The sequence below is a fragment of the Phialemonium atrogriseum genome (genome assembly GCF_030411735.1).
Source record: "Phialemonium atrogriseum strain 8032-3 unplaced genomic scaffold QBC33scaffold_4, whole genome shotgun sequence".
NCBI classification, from domain to species: domain Eukaryota; kingdom Fungi; phylum Ascomycota; class Sordariomycetes; order Cephalothecales; family Cephalothecaceae; genus Phialemonium; species Phialemonium atrogriseum.
The window spans coordinates 875,203-887,564 of NW_026848141.1; the positions used below are offsets into that span (position 1 = coordinate 875,203).

Consider the following 12,362-nt stretch of genomic DNA (forward strand, 5'->3'; position numbering starts at 1 on the left):
TCTGCAGCTCTGGTGATTCGGAAGTCGTAGATGCCGATGAGGGCTGGCCCTCTTCTGCCTTGGGGGTCAGGCCTTTGCCAGAATCGACGGCTTTCCCTTTGCCGCGGGGCGCCATCGTGACGTTCGCGCGGTGTCAGGGGTGTAAGTGGTGATAGCTTCCCTTCTGGGGAGCGTTTGGTTGCGTTGGCAGGCGTAGTCAGCCTTGCGCTTGGTTGATCCTCAGCCTTGCGTATCAGGTGACTAGACACGTGCCGGGCTCATAACCTATTCAATTACCCAGGTTCAATAGGTAGTTCATTTCTGTGGGTCCAGAAAGATCCAATTCTTGCTGTCTGGTCTGACCCTCTACTGGCAGTAGAGGGTACTATTTAACTACGGCTACGGGGCTTCTGCCTAGCCTTTTGGCCCGTGCCCTTTGTACCCAGTACTTTGTGTGTAGGACGCACTTTCTGGCTCCTTCTGGTTACAGGGGAATAAAGGTACCAAAGAACCTTTGGTTTTCCAACAGTATTAATAAAGGAGATTGTCTCCGCGGTCAGGTACAGTTAGGAATTCGGGCAGGGGCAGTTAGGTATTCGGGCAGGGACATTCAGCTATTCAGGCAGGGACATTTAACTACTAGGGCAGGGCATTTGACTAGCCGTCGCTGTCGCTATTGCTAAAGCACTCTTGCTGTCGTCGTCTCTGTTGCCATCGCCATTGCCCAGTACCGACTCCAAAACAACCGGCAGCGCCGAAACCGGTGATACAATATTGATAAACCCAAACCCCACCGTCCAACTCCCACCTGCAAAGGCCATGGTCAATTGATGTGTCAAAGTTCGACACACCAAGATGATCGAAGTCGTGTCGCCATATCATCTGTGTATTGGACCTGCTTGGACGATGCTATAGCGGATAGCCGTCACCCCCCAAGTGGAGAGACATCCGCGTGATCTGGTATAACATTTCAAGTGGGACTGAAGGCAAGTTGGTGCAAGAACAACTGTTTGCACTTAGCAGTTTTAGTTTGGGCAGATGTCAAGACACGTACGTCGATAAGTGGTTGTTGGCGCTTTACGCTCGTCATACGCCCGACATCGTCAAACAACCCGCATCCGACCTTGCCGTCGATGGCATAGAGGACCTCATCGTTGTCAGGCAAAGCCCCGCCGTTTCGTAATACGCAATTAAAGCGTCGATATCTGCTTCACAGTCGGGGTTACCGGGCTTTAGAAGAAGCAGGCGGCGTACGCGACAGTCTCGCATGTCGCGGTCTGTCTGTATAGGCATCGTGGTTATGTGACCGATCGTTGGCTCCATCAGTCGGGACAGAGAAGAAGAGTAGATGAGTCAGGCTGAGGAGAAATATCTAAGGGCTAGGATTGATTGACGTGGTGTTGGATGTGCGTGTCGTGTCCCGACTAGAGACTTCCTTAAGTTTGAGCTTGAGTTTGAGCTTGAGTCCATGACATCGAAATTGAGAGTTTAAGGTTGAGGTTGTCTCCGTGGGCAGGGGAATTTAGTTATTCGGGCAGGGGCATTTAAGTATTCGGGTAGGGGCATTTAATTATTGAGGCAAGGGTATTTGGCTAGCCGTCTCTGTCGCCATTGCTAAAACACTCTTGCTGTTGTCGTCTCTATAGAGGTACCTTTGTTGTCGCCATCGACATTGCTATCGCAGACGCAACTGCCCAAGGAATTTTGGCAGCACAGACCCCCTGCCCGAATAGCCAACTGCCCCTGCCCGCGAAGCAGCCTTGCCACGTGCTTGCTTAGCAAAGTGCTTGCAGTCACCATTTTAATTTGGTCCGTGCACCCTTACATTTTTGTTCGGGGACTCTCTTCATCCTAATCGTGGCAAGCACGAACAACGGCATATACGACCACACAATAGGTCCCGTAGCCTGCCACAGCGCATGTCCAGGCCCAGAGCCAACATCTAACGTTGGAAGCTGCAAGCTTCTGGCCAACCCTCCTCCATACATACGGCTTCTTATTTTAGACGTGGAGCTCACCAAACTTTCCTTCTTCGTTGGTTGACTGTCTTTACTATCGCACCTTCTATTTTCTCTCCCGCCATGTTGGGGAACACCGTCAAGAATGCTGCTAGGAGAGCTGTCACAGAGCTCTCGCAGCTTCCAAAGCCGGGTGAGAAGCTCCATGGCTTTACGTTACTGCGGACGAAGCACGTTCCGGAGCTCGAGTTGACGGCCCTGCACCTACGACACGACAAGACCGGGGCCGAACATCTTCACATCTCCCGAGACGACAGCAACAATGTCTTCTCTATTGGTTTCAAGACCAACCCCCCGGACGACACGGGCGTACCCCATATTCTGGAGCACACCACCCTCTGCGGGAGTGAAAAGTATAGTTTCCTCGACCCAGAGTCCCCTCGGTATACTCCCATCTAACATGCATTGACAGATATCCGATTCGGGATCCCTTCTTTAAGATGCTCCCCCGAACGCTTTCGAACTTCATGAACGCCTTCACTGCGTCAGACCACACATTCTACCCCTTTGCCACCACAAACGCCCAAGATTTCAAGAATCTGCTGTCTGTATATCTCGATGCGACCCTCCGACCGCTTCTGAAAGAGTCGGATTTCACTCAGGAAGGCTGGAGGATAGGGCCCGAAAACCCACAGGCTCTCATCGGCAACGAGGGCAAAGCAAAGCCCGAGGATGAAAAACTCGTGTTCAAGGGGGTTGTTTACAACGAGATGAAGGGGCAAATGTCGGACGCAGGCTACCTCTTCTATATCAGGTTCCAGGACCACATCTTCCCGGATATCAACAACTCCGGCGGAGACCCGCAGAAAATCACCGACTTGACTTACGAACAGCTGAGAAATTTCCATGCTGAACATTACCATCCGAGTAATGCCAAGGTCTTCACCTACGGCGACATGCCGCTGGCTGACCATTTGGTGGAGATTGACGCGCAGCTCGGCGCGTTTGGCAAGATCAAGGGCGACCTGGAAATCCGGCGGCCAGTGGATCTGAGTGATGGCCCGCGAGAAGTCACTTTGTTCGGTCCCGTTGACCCGTTGGTCGACCCGGCCAAACAGTTCAAGACGTCGCTGTCTTGGGTTCTGGGAGACACGACTGATGTTGTTGAGTCATTCTCCCTCGCATTGATATCCGCTCTGTTGATGGACGGCTATGGGTCGCCACTTTATAAGGGTCTGATCGATACCGGCCTCGGCACTGACTGGAGCCCCAACACTGGATATGATAGTTCGGCGAGAATCGGGATATTCTCTGTTGGTCTGACAGGAGTCCAGGAAGCAGACGTGCCCAAGCTGAAGGCCGAGGTCCAAAACATCCTTCGCAACGTCCGGGCCAAGGGCTTTGAAAGGTCAAAGATCGACGGCTATCTGCACCAATTAGAACTTGGCCTCAAGCACAAGACTGCCAATTTCGGTACGTCCCTTCTTCAGAGGCTGAAGCCGAAATGGTTTACTGGTGTCGACCCCTTCGACTCGTTGGCGTGGAATGATACCATAGCCGCCTTCGAGGCCGAGCTTGCAAAGGGCGATTACCTGGAAGGGTTGCTGGAGAAATATCTACTGAACGACAACACCCTTACTTTCACCATGGCTCCTTCGGAAACTTACAGCCAGGAGTTGGCTAAAGAGGAGGAGACTCGCTTATCATCCAAATTATCCGAAGCAACAGCGAAGGCTGGCGGCGAAGCTGAAGCCAAAAAGAACTTTGAGGAGCGGGAGCTGCTGTTGCTGGCAGAGCAGGCAAAGTCTAATACTGAAGACCTTGGCTGCTTGCCCAGTGTTCACGTACAGGATATTCCACGACAGAAGGAGCCCGTTGTTGTTCGGGACGAGCTCTCTGGAACCGTCAATACTCAATGGCGGGAGGCGCCGACAAACGGACTCACCTATTTCCGCGCCATAAACACCCTTGACAACCTGCCAGACGAACTCCGAGTCCTCATTCCCCTCTTCACAGACGCGGTCATGCGCTTGGGAACAAAGGATATGACCATGGAGCAGCTCGAAGACCTCATCAAGCTCAAGACGGGAGGGGTGTCTGTTGGCTACCACTCTGCCTCTCTCCCGACCGACTTTACGAGAGCAACCGAGGGCCTCATATTCACGGGTATGGCTTTGGATCGCAACGTACCAGTTATGTTTGACCTCCTGCGCAAGTTGATCGTCGAGACCAATTTTGAGAGCCCCGAGGCGGTGCAGCAAATACGGCAGCTTTTGCAAGCATCGGCCGACGGTGTTGTGAACGACATTGCGTCTTCAGGACATGCCTTCGCAAGGCGGTCTGCTGAGGCTGGCTTGACCTGGGACGCTTGGCTCAAGGAACAAGTCAGTGGCTTGACCCAGGTGAAGCTGGTGACTTCCCTAGCAAGTCGTCCAGAGTCGGATCAACTTGACGATGTCATCTCGAAGCTTAAGCTGATCCAGCAGCTTGCCTTGGCTGGCAACGTCCGGACAGCTATAACTTGCGACAGCGGGAGCGTCCAGGATAATTCCTCGTCTCTGTCCAAGTTCTTGGGATCAGTCCCCACGACCCCTGTCAGCTTCCCGAAGCGGCAAGCTCCCGAGTTCGCGAGGAACGTCAAGTCCTTTTACCCTTTGCCATACCAGGTGTATTATGGCGCTCTTGCAGTGCCTACGGCACCGTATACCTCGGCCGATGGCGCGCCGCTGCAGATCCTCTCTCAGCTCCTGACTCACAAGCACCTTCATCACGAGATCAGAGAGAAGGGCGGCGCCTACGGCGGAGGGGCGTATTCTCGTCCCCTCGACGGCATTTTCGGGTTTTACTCGTACCGCGACCCGAATCCTCTAAACACGATGAACATCATGCGGAACGCCGGTCGCTGGGCAGTTGATAAGAAATGGACAGATCGGGACCTCGAGGAGGCAAAGATCTCGGTCTTCCAAGGTGTCGACGCTCCCAGATCTGTCAACGAGGAGGGTATGGGCCGATTCCTGTACGGCGTGACCGAGGAGATGAAGCAGAAGCGGAGAGAACAGCTTCTCGACGTTACTAAAGACCAGGTCCGGGAGGTTGCGCAGAAGTACGTCGTCGACGCCCTTGCCAAGGAATCCGAACGACTGGTCTTCCTCGGGGAGAAACGAGCCTGGGTAAATGATGACTGGAAAGTCAACGAGATGGACATCAATGGCGTGGAGTAATCGCTTGCGACATTCCTCCACTCCCTGTGTATTTCTATTGTGTACGAACAAATACCGATGATACCCTTCTCCAAACCGAGAGGCTGCTCGTCCTGCATTGCCTCTTGATTTAACTACCTACCTACACTAGACTCATTCCTTGAGTCTTGGCGCCAGTCATTGATATGGCTGGGCTGAAAAAGCGTTCAGATATGATACGTCTCCTTGCCTACATCCCAATGGCACCGAGACCACTGCAAAACGCGAGAAGAAGATCCCGAAGAGGGGGCCGCTTTCGTGGCAACCCACGGCTCGTTCTCTCAGAACCGTCTTCCATAGATTTGGATCCACGGCCTAAAGAACAGAGGACATGCTGATTTGATATCCTGTTGATTTGCCTCGGTAGAAAATGTCCTCATTCCCCTGATTTTTACGCCGCATACGTCATTAGCCAATGCGGCTCAAGTAAAACCCGTGCGGACTTGATCGCCAAGTGTGTAGGTAGTGTAACTGGCTGCTGTGAACTGGAATGGAAACCGTTGAGGAAAAGGGGGCGAACACTGGTTGCCACTGCAGGTATATGCGCATGTGGCAGTGCAAGGTCGACGGCCGAACGATGAAGCGAGATTGTGAGGTATAACCTTATTTCCCCTGGTTGCCAGCCTGCCAAGGACGAATCCGAGATAGTGAAGACGGGGGTTTCTAGGATTGAGTGGCGACAGTCACTGATTTAGAAGAGAAAACACCAGCAGAGTGAGTATGCGGAGTAATTTCATGTAGTATGGCAGCGCCTCGTATCCTGAGCACGGAAAATAGGCTAATATTGGACTTAACTTTCGCTATGCGCGGTTTTCACTCCTCCAGATGAGGGCTACTGCTCCTGGATATTTCCGTCAAGATGACGGTGTTTGGTCCGTAAATGTGGTGACTCGTGTATCGGGGTGTTCGTGGTGTTAGTGGAGCATCAAAGTTTGCCCCTGTCAGAGTCGAAGATCTGTGGCTGGATCAGGTACCGACCTAACTAATTTGTATGGGTCTCGACCTCAAATTTTTTTCTAACCTTGACCCACTTAAACAGTTTGTGTGTGGTGCCGCTACGGGTTTTGAAGAACCCTCCCCGCCATGCCCCACCATCAACGAGGTTAGCTCTCATATTAACCACAAACACCATTTTTCCCGTCCTGCTTTCTCCTTCATCCTTCAACTCTTTACCGCCATCCATCGATTCTAAGGAATTGAGCATTCAGACGAGCTCTCCCATTCTGGAAGTCTGCTCAGCGTCATCTACAATACTCGCAAGACCATCTGGTCCCGACTGCCTTTGGTCCCCTCAAAGGCAACTATTCTACTACGGCTTTCTCGGCCGTGACATTTGTCTCTGATCAAGATTTCCGCCTCCGGAGAACCTTCCATATCATCAACTACCTACCACCACCTGCTGTTGAGGTTGTCTAAGACGCCCGAGTCCGTTTTGTTTGACTCGTCCTACAACCAAAGCCCTTTGTTCCCCCCCAACAACCAGCTGCCGCATAGGACGAGTTCTGAGGTTCTTCCTCTAACAGAGGGAGAGTCGAGGAGGCCTCGTCAGATCACTTCGGGATCACTTTGTTTCCGATTTCGACCACCTTAACACCCGCCTGAACACCCAACTTCAGCCCCTACCAAAGGATTATTAATCCTACCTACCTCGCTCTCGAGATTTCCTGGCCCATCAGTCCTCCCGCTTCGCCCGTTCTCTCACCGCCAACCCCCGGGGATATGGTTATGGCAACAGCTCTCATCGACAGCTTTGCTCCACTAGAATTTACCAATAACCATCTTCTTTATAAGGAGACTCTCGATAGATTTATCGAGCAACAAAACAATCATGGCGGGAATATCGGGTTACCGTCCAAGGAGGAACTAATTGGCGACGCTCTCCGCGAGCGTGTGGAGAGTGTTGACCATGAGTTCTGTGCACCAGGAGATGAGGACACCTTCTTCGTGGCCGACCTCGGCGAGGTCTATCGTCAGCACCTACGTTGGAAGCTGAATCTTCCTCGCGTCAAGCCCTTTTATGGTAAGACAACCAACCACCCTCCTTTCGCCTCACTTGACCAGTCGACTAACAAATTCGTGAATAGCTGTCAAGTGCAACCCGGATCCGAAGGTCTTGCAGCTTCTGTCCTCGCTGGGGACCGGCTTCGATTGCGCCTCCAAGGCCGAGATCGAGCAGGTTCTGGGCATGGGCGTCGATCCTGCTCGGATTATCTACGCACAGCCATGCAAGACCAACTCGTATGTTCGCTACGTTGCCAGCCACGGCGTGCGCCAGATGACATTCGACAACGCCGATGAGCTGCGCAAGATTGCGCGCCTATTCCCGGAAGCCGAACTGTACCTGCGCATCCTGACCGATGATTCGTCATCGCTTTGCCGTCTAAGCCAGAAGTTTGGTGCCTCCCTTGACAGCACCAACAATCTGCTCGATCTTGCGAGCCGCCTAGGATTGAATGTTGTGGGCGTCAGCTTCCACGTCGGATCCGGCGCGTCTGATCCGTTGGCCTTCCTGAAGGCTGTCCGGGACGCCCACCACGTCTTCCAGCAGGGGGCGGCATGCGGCTTCGACATGAAGACTCTTGATGTCGGCGGCGGCTTCTGCAGCGATGCCAGCTTTGAGGACATGGCCGGGGTGCTGCGCAGCGCCCTCGACGAGTACTTCCCTGCCCACACGGGCATCAACATCATTGCCGAGCCCGGTCGCTACTATGTCTCGTCCGCGTTCACGATCGCGTGCAACGTCATCGCCCGCCGCACCCTTGAGGACCCCGCGGCGGTCAACGGCGCCGTCAGCACCAGCCGCGAAAGCAGCTACATGATCTACATCAACGACGGGTTGTACGGCAACTTCAGCAGCATCATGTTCGACCACCAGCACCCCGTCGCCAAGGTCCTCCGCGCCGACGGACGCACAATCTACGGCACTGCGGCCGCCGGGGCCGTCCCCGACGGCATCGAGTACAGCATCTGGGGCCCGACTTGCGATGGCATCGACCGCATCACCGAGAGCATCCGCTTCGACGCGGTCCTCGACGTCGGTGACTGGCTCTACTTTGAGGACATGGGTGCCTACACCAAGTGCTCTGCCACCAAGTTCAACGGCTTCTCCGACGATCACGATGTCATCTACGTCTGCAGCGAGCTGGGTGCCAAGGCCCTCCTTGGCTGGTTGTGAAGCCGACGTCGCGGTACATTCCCAGTGGCATGTGCTGTGCCCGAGGCAGATGAGTCGATGCCCATGTTTCCAGTTGGATATGCGGGAAGCTGCAAGAATGATCACGGATTGATAAAGGGCCTTTTTTTGATGTTCTGTTCCACTTGTCTGTCGAAGACGTCGCCAAAGAAAAACCACTATAAAATAGAGGATTGTTGGTTGCAATACGACGGCGTTGCTCTGCGCAGCCGCCATCGGGGTGCAGCCGAAGCATAAAGAGTCTTGTCGTTCTTGTTGTCTCGCTTCATGGCTCTGGGTCATGACCGCTCTCATTATAGATAGAGATAGCTCATGATCCTGGTCATGGAGATGAATACGATATAATGGCCCACAAAACCAACCTCTAAATGACGTGAAATGAAGTAGACTTTCCAACTGTTCTTCGCTGCTCTGCTCTAATGTATTCCGTCTTTACTTGACTTGCTAATACGGGCTACATACTGTAGAAGCAGATCCGACGACAATGGGACAAGCCAACCACCGAGAACCAAGCCGATTCTCGACTCAGCCCTCCATATTATCGTCAGAATCGGATCCACCCTCGGCACCCTCCATCAACGCGTCCTCCTCCTCGCTCATGCTGTCGTCGTCACCATCTTCATCGTCGTCATCATCGTCGTCGTCGTCGTCCTCATCCTCCTCGCCATCCTGGCCGTCGGAGAGGCCGTAGGCCTCGTGGAAGTGGCTCAGGGGCTGGACCTGGGTCTTGTAGCCCATGGCCGTGAGCGCCTTCTCCATGTTCTGCGGTAGTTGGGAAGTCCCGAGGTTAGTACAAGTCTGCCTCGCCGCGTGCCTTGGTGTGACAGATTTGAAAACATATGGGGAGAATGTTCGAGAGGGCAGAGGAGGAGGAGGTCTGGGGAGAAAAAAGAGACATAAAAAAAGGGGGGGAGGCGAAAGGGGAAAAGAAGAAGAGAAACATGGGAAAACAGGTCTGATTTCGCTCGCAAACTCACCTCCCGCATGATGGGCGCACACGTGACGACGACGTTGCTCTTCCCCGGTTCGAAGACGGGCAGCACCAGCTCGGCCATGACGGCCCTGATGTCGTCGTCGGAGACCTCCCTAACCCGGGCCAAGATCCCCTCGGTCCAGCCCGCCGGGTCCAGGCCCCTGACGACGCCGAGGACGAAGTTCTGCTGGGCCGCGGCCGACATGGTGGCCTGCTCGTCGGCGAAGGACATGACGATGCCGCTGACGGCGCCCTCGCGCAGGTGCCGGTCGACGGGGTCCTCGCCCGACGCGATGCGCGCCACGGCCGCGCGGCTCGCGTCGATGGCCTTGCTGGCGTCGGGCGACCGGTACACGCGGTACTGCACGCAGCCCGCGTCGAGCTCGCGCGAGAAGCCGACGCCGTACGCCAGCCCGTTGCCCCGCACCGCGTTCCAGAGCGGGCCCTCCACCGCCTCGAGGTAGCCCAGCGCCACGAGGTAGGCCGGCAGGCGCGGGTCCGTGTATGACGTCAGCCCCGCCGCCGTGCTGACGCTGTAGGAGCTGTCGAGCGTCGTCATGGGGATGATGACGCTGCCGTAGCCGCCGGGGCTCTTGCCCTCGGGGTTGAGCATGGTGTACGGCGCGACGATCGGCAGGTTCTCCTTGCTGGTGTCGAGCCCCGGGGCCGACGTCAGCACGTCCCACGCCGCGGCCGGGTTGGGCAGCTTGGGGACGTTGGCGGTCACGAGGACGCGTATGTTCTGGAAGGTGAATAGGGAGCGGCGGAGTTCTTCGAACCAGGCGACGACCGTCTCCGGCTCCTTCTCGAGCAGCTTCCTGAGGCGACGGAGATATACAGCCTTTACGAGAGTGCGCTTCGCAACCGGGAGACTCTCGAGGACCTGGTGAAGTGCCATGTTGACTTCGAGCGCCATGGCGCGGCCGTCACGCTTGGCTTCCGGGATGTCAGCGAGGGCTTTGGCAACGCTGGCCTTCAGTCGGACGGGGTCGAAGATGCTATCGAACATCAAGGTCCGTAGCCAGTCGATGATTGTGGTGTATTTCTCAGGCTCCACCTGGAATTGAATGGCCATGCCCTCGGAATCGCCAACGCGCCCCGCTCCGCCAAGATGGTAGCTGACCGTTTCCTTCTCGAGTTCCATGACCACTTCCTCGAACCCCATGCGCTGTCCGTGGCGCATCACGGGGGTATTGAAGAAGTTGTCCGCAAACAAGGCCAGAAGGGGCTTGTACTTCACGGGCGTCTCGGATGTGCCAATGTGGACGGTGATGTGCACGAAATTGGTCGGCACATCCTCGAATTGGAGGAAAAGGGGTAATCCCTGTGGCGAGCCGTCGACGACCTTCTGCACCGGGTTTGATGGAACACCTAGTGTCCTCGCTTTTCCAGATCGGGCGGTTGTAGACTCAATAAAGTGTATTGATTTCGTGCTGGGTACCTCCCACCTGTCAAGTACCTCGGGTGGTATTGGCTGATCGTTGATCGACTTTGCCTCCTCTAGCCTCTTGCTCAGCTTTTCAAGTCCCTCGGCACCCAGCTCCTCGTTCCTCTTTGCCAACCGTGCCTTTTCCGCTTCCTTCAGCGTCGTTGCGAGTTTCATGGATGGCTTTCCAAGGATCGAGACATGGTGGGCATCTGAAATCCATCTTCTGAGGAATTCGCGCCATTGCTCGTCGGTCCATCCTTCAAGGGTGTCGTATTCCTTCAATGACTGGAGGTCCGCAAGAGTCGAGCCGTCACGCTTGCCAAAGAGATAGTCCGCAATAATATTGCCAGAATAGAACTGTTCGGAGCCTTCGGCTTGGAACTTGACCTGGCGCCGCTCTCTGCTTATGCAGTCCTTCATATATTGCATGTCAAGTGGCTCCGATGCCACTTCCTTGAGCAAGGAAATCAGGCGTTGCTCGACGAAGGCGAGCTTCTCGGTTGCGACACCGGTGGGCTGGAACCAGATAACCGAGTTCGGGCGACTGTCATACCACCAAGCCACGGAGCTAGCAAGTTCTTCCTTCTCCACAATGACATTCTCGACGACAGAGACCGAGGAGCCGCAGAGGTATGTCATAAGGATGTTGAGAGCGGTGGTCTGGACCTGGTCTATGCAGCTCGGGCCAAAGAATGCAACGGTGATTTCGCCCATCGACTCGTCCTCCTCTGGAAACTCGACCGTCTCGACAACGGTCTCCTTCAGTGGTGGGGGCTGAGGTGAGTCGACAAACGGTCGCTTGAAAGGGGCCTCTGCCGCAGGGATATCATCCTTAATGCTCTCTTCGAACTCGTCCAAGATCTCGAGTAGATTTTGATGATCCGTCTCGCCGACGATGACGACGGCGAGGTTTCGAGGCTGGTACATGGCCTTGTGGAACTCTCGTATCCTCTCTGGGGTCAGGACCCTGAGGGCTTCCATCATGCCTCCGGTCTCATATCGAAATCCCACGTTCTCTGGATACAGGAGACGCCGGGCCCTCAGATCCATCAGCTCGGTGCTGCCATATTGAAGAGCCTGCATCTCCGAGTAAACCACACCGGCATCGTTTCCCTCTCCGTCTATGTGATGGACTTCGGTGACGCAACCTTCGTCGGTGAGAGTCGGCAAGATGACATGCTCAAGGTAGACCGGAAGAATCTGGGCAAAGCCATCCCAACCAGCTGTCTCGAGGGTATAGGCTGTATGGTCAACGGCAGTCCATGCATTGGTCCCGGAATACGCTCGCGAGGCTAGCTTGTCGAGAAGGCCTTTGTACCGGTAGTTCTTGGAGCCCATGAAGACCAAGTGTTCGAGAGTATGGGGGGCGCCGGAGTCATCAAGGATCTCCGTAGCCAGGGTGAAGTAGCCATTTATCTTGGGTCCCTTGCGGTCGGCTACGATGACCTGCATTCCACTGCGTTCAGACTCATAGTGGGTGATAACGGTTGGCGCATAGTCCGTCTGGAAACTCTGAACTTTGCGAAACCGTGGTTGCTGTTTTGCTGCCGGCATATTGAACCCAAAGTGTCTACGCAGAGACACTTGAAGA

At 54.9% G+C, this 12,362-nt stretch overlaps 4 protein-coding genes across 4 annotated transcripts; 3 read left to right on the forward strand and 1 right to left on the reverse strand.

The window, feature by feature from the left end:
- Positions 1–2,060: 2,060 nt before the first annotated feature.
- Positions 2,061–5,158, forward strand: QBC33DRAFT_445391 (Metalloenzyme, LuxS/M16 peptidase-like protein; the record flags this gene model as incomplete). Its single annotated transcript, XM_060424325.1, has 2 exons — positions 2,061–2,350; positions 2,410–5,158. The coding sequence occupies 2 exons, from the start codon at positions 2,061–2,063 to the stop codon at positions 5,156–5,158; spliced, it is 3,039 nt and encodes a 1,012-aa protein (XP_060286763.1).
- A 1,354-nt stretch (positions 5,159–6,512) lies between these two features.
- QBC33DRAFT_445269 (uncharacterized protein) lies at positions 6,513–6,767 on the forward strand (the record flags this gene model as incomplete). Its single annotated transcript, XM_060424320.1, has 1 exon — positions 6,513–6,767. A coding segment is annotated over one exon (255 nt), but the record flags the coding sequence as incomplete, so codon positions are not given.
- QBC33DRAFT_271483 (putative ornithine decarboxylase) lies at positions 6,639–8,602 on the forward strand. The gene is made up of 2 exons (XM_060423192.1): positions 6,639–7,196; positions 7,261–8,602. Exons 1-2 carry the CDS (start codon positions 6,896–6,898, stop codon positions 8,349–8,351), a joined length of 1,392 nt encoding a protein of 463 aa, XP_060286765.1. The 5' UTR covers positions 6,639–6,895; the 3' UTR covers positions 8,352–8,602.
- A 292-nt stretch (positions 8,603–8,894) lies between these two features.
- On the reverse strand, positions 8,895–12,325 carry QBC33DRAFT_512296 (Metalloenzyme, LuxS/M16 peptidase-like protein; the record flags this gene model as incomplete). The annotated part of the gene is made up of 2 exons (XM_060425900.1): positions 8,895–9,131; positions 9,347–12,325. The coding sequence occupies 2 exons, from the start codon at positions 12,323–12,325 to the stop codon at positions 8,895–8,897; spliced, it is 3,216 nt and encodes a 1,071-aa protein (XP_060286766.1).
- Positions 12,326–12,362: the final 37 nt, after the last annotated feature.